This window comes from Cryptomeria japonica, chromosome 3, assembly GCF_030272615.1.
Source record: "Cryptomeria japonica chromosome 3, Sugi_1.0, whole genome shotgun sequence".
NCBI classification, from domain to species: Eukaryota; Viridiplantae; Streptophyta; class Pinopsida; order Cupressales; family Cupressaceae; genus Cryptomeria; species Cryptomeria japonica.
The window spans coordinates 555,560,813-555,566,683 of record NC_081407.1 but is presented as its reverse complement, the minus strand read 5'-3'; the positions used below and the strand labels follow the sequence as shown (position 1 = coordinate 555,566,683).

Sequence of the window (5,871 nt, the reverse complement as noted above, 5' to 3'; positions counted from 1 at the left end):
ATCTTTCAAAAACTCAACTATATGATCTACATCCAAAAACTTCTAAATCAATTATTTTAATCCTAAAATAATTATATGTTTCATATACTCTTTTCACCCATTAACCACTTCAATTATGATAATAAAACTCACTCTCTAACTATAAAAACCCAACATTTCACTATGAGAAATAGCTATAACTCGTCCCCATATCTAAAAATTAAATAATCTATTATAACAAATTTAAAAAATAGTCAAACGGACAAAAAGAGACACAAAAGGCTCTGAAATCCACGTGTCAACGAACCAACGTTAAATTGCCACATGAATATTCCAGCCAATAGTAATCACCAAATTAGATAAATCTGAATTTCAACGGCTACTTTATTCCAACGTCTATATTCGAGTATATGAATATTTGAGTAAATTTGTCCACAAGCTTCCATTCCATTTCCTACAGCTTCTCTTCTTCATCTGTTTGCACAAGGGTCTGTGGGTCTTTCATGCATTCAGAGGCTTCTCAATTCTGAGCAGTCGCAATGGACAGAATGTGGAAGAGGCCCAACAACAGTAACAGTAGCAACAATCCTCCAAGCCCATATGTGCAAAGGTTCTGTAAGTCTGCACCATGTTCGCCTGCAAAGGATATAGTTAAAAAGACCAGTAATGGCCCTGCTAGAGCTGATTCCTTCCACGTTGTGCATAAAGTACCTGCTGGGGATACTCCATATGTCAGGGCCAAGCATGTACAGGTATGCATGCCATTTTGGTTGTTTATCCTTTTTGGGTTTCGTTTCTGCTTTGATTTTGTTGTCTGTAAGGGTTGTTATGCATGCCATTTTGGTTGTTTATCTTTTTAAGGCTTCATTTCTTCTATGATCTTGTTGTATTTTGATGATTTGTTGTACGAGTCTGTAATGGTTGTTCATCCTGTTAGGTTTCTTTTCTGCTTTGATTGTACAGTGTTTTGGCGAGGCTTTTAAGTTTTAGAGGAGTTTGTAAGGGATGTTTTTAGTCGATGTCTTGAAATAGTTAGGATTTTTGTGGTTTTTGAGGAGCATGTAGATATGTTTTAAGACTTGGGAGAGATTGGAAAGAATGTATGCAAGAGGGTTATCTTCCTAGTTATACTCTGTTCTGTGAATTTTGGGGTCTGTTAAGGGGATGACTGTTCTTGGTTATATATTTTACAGATATGTTTTAAGATATAGGATAGATTGAAAAGAACGTATGCAAGAGGGCTTTCTTCCTAGTTATGCTCCGTTCTGTGAATTTTGGGGTCTGTTAAGGGGATGACTGTTCTTGGTTATATATTTTGCAGATACGTTTTTAAGATTTAGGATAGATTGAAAAGAATGTATGCAAGAGGGCTATCTTCCTAGTAATGCTCTGTTATGTGAATTTTGAGGTCTGTCAAGGGGATGACTGTTCTTGGTTATATATTTTGCTGATATTTTAAGATCTAGAATAGATTGAAAAGAAGGTTGAAGAGGTTTATCTTCCTAGTTATGCTTTGTTCTTGAATTTTGGGGTCTGTTAAGGGGATGACTGTTCTTGGATATATATTTTGCAGATATGTTTTATGATTAAGGATAGATTGAAAAGAATGCATGCAAGAGGGTTATCTTCCTAGTTATGCTCTGTTCTGTGAATTTTGAGGTCTGTTAAGGGGATGCCTTTTCCTGGTTTTTGTGAGGGGATTTTTTCTATCTAGATATGTGTTTTCAATCAATTTCTTTGGTTTGTCTTAAAACGGTTAAGATTTATATTGTTTATTAATGATTTCTGGTTTATAGATTGTTGAGGCATAAATGGTTTTGGGTTCGTTGGGGTTATGTGGGAGATGATTTGTTCTGTTAGATTGTTAAGTCTTCAATGACTTCCTTTGGTTTGTCTTTAGTGATGAGAATTCAGGTCGTTTGTGACTATTCTCTGGAGCTGAGAAGCATGGTGATTCTTAGGAATTTTTTTGCAAATATAGTTTTAGTATTTGGATTTTGGACTTGAGCTTGACCAGGATTTAGTATTTGGTTCAAATGAATTTTGTGGGTTAAACATGTGCTGTCCTCCTAATTTTATTTGTTTGGCTTTGTTTAATGCGTATTTGGATTTGATTGACTGAAATGAATGGTGCTGCGTAAACTCTGGTTAGGATTTCAGATGCTGAAATGAATGTATGCTTGTAATGAGAGAATATAGAATACATTGTTTCATGTATAATGGGAGTTTGTTCTGTGTATTGCAGTTGGTGGACAAAGAGCCTGACAGAGCAATAGCTCTGTTTTGGGCTGCAATTAACGCAGGAGACAGGGTAGATAGTGCTTTGAAAGACATGGCAATTGTCATGAAACAACAAAACAGGCCTGAAGAAGCAATTGAAGCTATTAAGTCACTGAGAAACCGTTGCTCTGATCAAGCCCAAGAGTCTTTGGACAATGTATTGCTAGACTTATACAAGGTAAAGTAACTATCAGTCCCAAATACTGAAATAGACATTAAAACTCACATTACTATGTTGTCTCAAGTATAATTTTATCTTGATGTGGTTTTGAACAATTTCCTTTGCAGAGGTGTGGAAGACTGGATGACCAGATTGCACTGTTGAAGCACAAGCTCAACTTGATTCATCAGGGCTTGGCATTCAATGGAAAAAGAACCAAAACTGCCAGATCACAGGGGAAGAAGTTTCAAGTTTCTATAGAACAAGAGGCTACAAGATTACTTGGGAACTTGGGCTGGGCATATATGCAACAGTCCAATTACATTGCTGCAGAGGCTGTATACAGGTAAGTACAATAGTCAAGATCCTGTAAACTAATTAAAGCATTATAGGTCTTTTATTATATTTCCAAGTTCAAGTTTACGTTAGAATGTTCACTCATGGCTTAACATTTCTGTTGTTTTTATGAATACAGGAAAGCCTTATCCATTGAACTAGACAACAACAAGATGTGCAATCTTGGTATATGTTTAATGCATCAAGGAAGGGTTGTTGAGGCTAGATCAATGCTACAAAATGTAAAGCCCGCATCTGCAAATGGTTTATGGGGACTTGATTCTCACTTGAAGTCCTATGAAAGAGCCCAAGAGATGCTAAGAGAGCTTGAAGGAAAACCAACCAACTATAATCCCCTAAAAGAAAACTCTGCCGTTGAAAGCCTCAAGTCCTCTGTGTGGCAATCCCTGCCATGTCCGTGGAAGCATACTGAAAATCATCAGAATGAAGATGAGAAACTAATTCCTGTCTCTGTGGATTGGGATGCTACTGCGCTCCATGCAACATCTGGATTTGGACCATTCACCTGCACTGAGAATTGTGACTCAGACAAAGGTGAAGATGGTTTCGGGAATGAAAATGTAAATATTAACACCAGCATCAATATCTCAGCTCCCTCTAAAAGCAGGACTCCATTTGGGTTACCTCCAAAAACAGAGATCTTGAGCCAAAGGCTTGATAAAATTTGCTTGAAAGAAAATGGTTATGCGAAAGGTTCAGCTGTTCTTTCTCAGCCATCTTCCCGTAGAGATCAATCAGGTCTGAATATTGCAGCTCCACCATTTTTTTCTAAAAATGCCAGTCAAGGAGACCAGCAGTCCTTATTTTCAAAAGGTTTGGGACAAAACATTGAGAAAAGGGCATCTATTGCATCTATAGGAACAAATGATCACCCTAGGATGCCATTCGAAGAAAAGAGAGTTTTGGGTACAGTACTCAATGGAGCTACTACAAAAGCAAAGAGACCTATATTTCCAGATCAAAGCTTGGAGACTGAAGCGAGTTCTTCATATGTAGACCAGAGAATGGAGAATGAAACAATGTCTTCTTTTCTAGGCCAGAGTTTGGAGAATGAAATAATGCCTTCTTTTCTAGGCCAGAGCCTGGAGAATGAAACGAAGCCTTTTTTGGTTGGCCAGAACTTGCAGAATGAAGCAAGGCCTTTTCTTCTATGTCAGAGCTCGGACATTGAGTCAAAATGTTCGTTTCTAGGCCAGAGTTTGGAGGAAACGAGGCCTTCATTCATAGGCGGCCATAGCCGGAAGAATGAAATGAGGCCTGCAACTAGGAGGTCACTCTCATTTGAGTCCATTGGTGTTGATCTTCCTCCTTTGCCAAATAAGGCCATGAAAATGACAAACAGCAACACAGAGCCCCTACTGACACATGACAACAATATTGCTGATCCATGGGATACTTTGGGATTCATTGAAGCTCCAGATAGCAAGGACTTCGAACAATTCGCGGCGCCGGCCTTCTCTGAGACACCTAATTCAATCCATCCTACTCAGCAAAGGAAGTGTCATGGCCGCCTTAGAGTCTTCCAGGAGATGACACTTCCCCCAAGCCCGAAGGCCTGAACTAAATAGGAGGATGCTCACCTTGCATATTGCATGCCCAAATTATAAATATTGTTTTTCCTATTTCAATCATATCTGATATGATGTTAATATTTAAATTGGCTAGTATAGTATGATTATAGCCCTCTGGACATTTCGAAAGGGTGTGAATTTTCTCCTATCAGGAGAACCAAGGAATGTAGACTGAATAGAATCAGCAGCAAAGTTGCGAAGAATATTTGACAGCACAAAAGTGCTGCATCTTCCCGCTGCGAAAACAACATTTATTCATTTATTCATTGAAGTGAGGATTGCTGCTCATACTACATGTATGGTATGCATATAAAATATATGTGATTATGCATATAAAATATATGTGATTTATTATGTTTCTTGATTTTATCTAGTTGGTTGGATTTTTGAGTTTAACTGATGTTCAGAGTTAAATAAGTTACGGAAATTTCCTTTGAAACTGAAAACACATTTGAAGTTTGAACGTGAAAGAGTCAGCTTGCTTCGATTGGAAACATGGGTAGGTATTAGTACACTTAATACCTTTCTTTTTAACCAGTTTTATTTTGTTACCTGGCATTGTAGAGACCTAAATTCCTCATCTGTTTAGATATTATAGTACAGAGAACTTAATAGAAGGCACACACAATCTATAAATCCTTTCGTATCCTTTCGTTGATGTTAGACTGCTGGAGTATATTCCTATTAGGACCCATTACTCTGTTTAATTGTTCTGTTATTTGTGTGTCCTTTCTTAATGAAGCAAAACAAAGATTGATGAGCAGATTTAACCTTTCTTTTTAGCAGATTTAACCTTTCTTTTTAACCAGTTTAATTTTATTACCTTGCATTGTAGAGACCTAACCTCATCTGTTTAGATATTAGTACAAAGATTTTCATGTTCTCCACCTCTAATACGTATATTTTCCAATCTTAGGGAGACTGGATTATAGGTGGTTGCAGGTGACTTTGTCTGATATTTCTATGATTTTCCTAGAAATTAAATTGTTGTCGATGGGCCAATTCCTTGCTTCGATTTAGAATTTGACTTTTTGAATTGCTTTGGGGAGCACCAGTTGTTAAATCTTTGTGTGGTAATGCCTTTATTTTCCGAAAATGGATCTACAATGGGATGCCTTATAAAATGCAATTATACACAATATACACTAAGCTTGGATTTTGTAGATGTTCAACAATCGCATTCCAGTTATCACCATAAAGTTCTGAAGATTCAAGGAGAAGCTAAGTCTCTTGGTCTGTCAAAGTACCACCAGAGAAGCCAAGTCTCTTGGTCTGTCAAACTCTCTCTGTCATAGATTCCATAAGGATAAAATTTGTTGATGCCATGACTGCTCAAAACTTTTTTGCACTGAAACATTTGAATACAAATCCAAAATCTTCCCAAGGCACACCAACTACTCAAATGTTTCAGTGCAAAAAAGTTTTGAGCAGTCATGGCATCAACAAATTTTATCCTTATGGAATCTATGACAGAGAGAGTTTGACAGACCAAGAGACTTGGCTTCTCTGGTGGTACTTTGACAG

The 5,871-nt window shown here is 37.4% G+C and overlaps 1 protein-coding gene across 1 annotated transcript; it reads left to right on the top strand.

Annotated features, from left to right (window-relative positions):
- Window positions 1-406: 406 nt before the first annotated feature.
- Window positions 407-4,720, top strand: LOC131029930 (uncharacterized). The gene is made up of 4 exons (XM_057960611.2): window positions 407-731; window positions 2,225-2,437; window positions 2,548-2,765; window positions 2,895-4,720. The coding sequence occupies exons 1-4, from the start codon at window positions 519-521 to the stop codon at window positions 4,333-4,335; spliced, it is 2,085 nt and encodes a 694-aa protein (XP_057816594.1). The 5' UTR covers window positions 407-518; the 3' UTR covers window positions 4,336-4,720.
- Window positions 4,721-5,871: the final 1,151 nt, after the last annotated feature.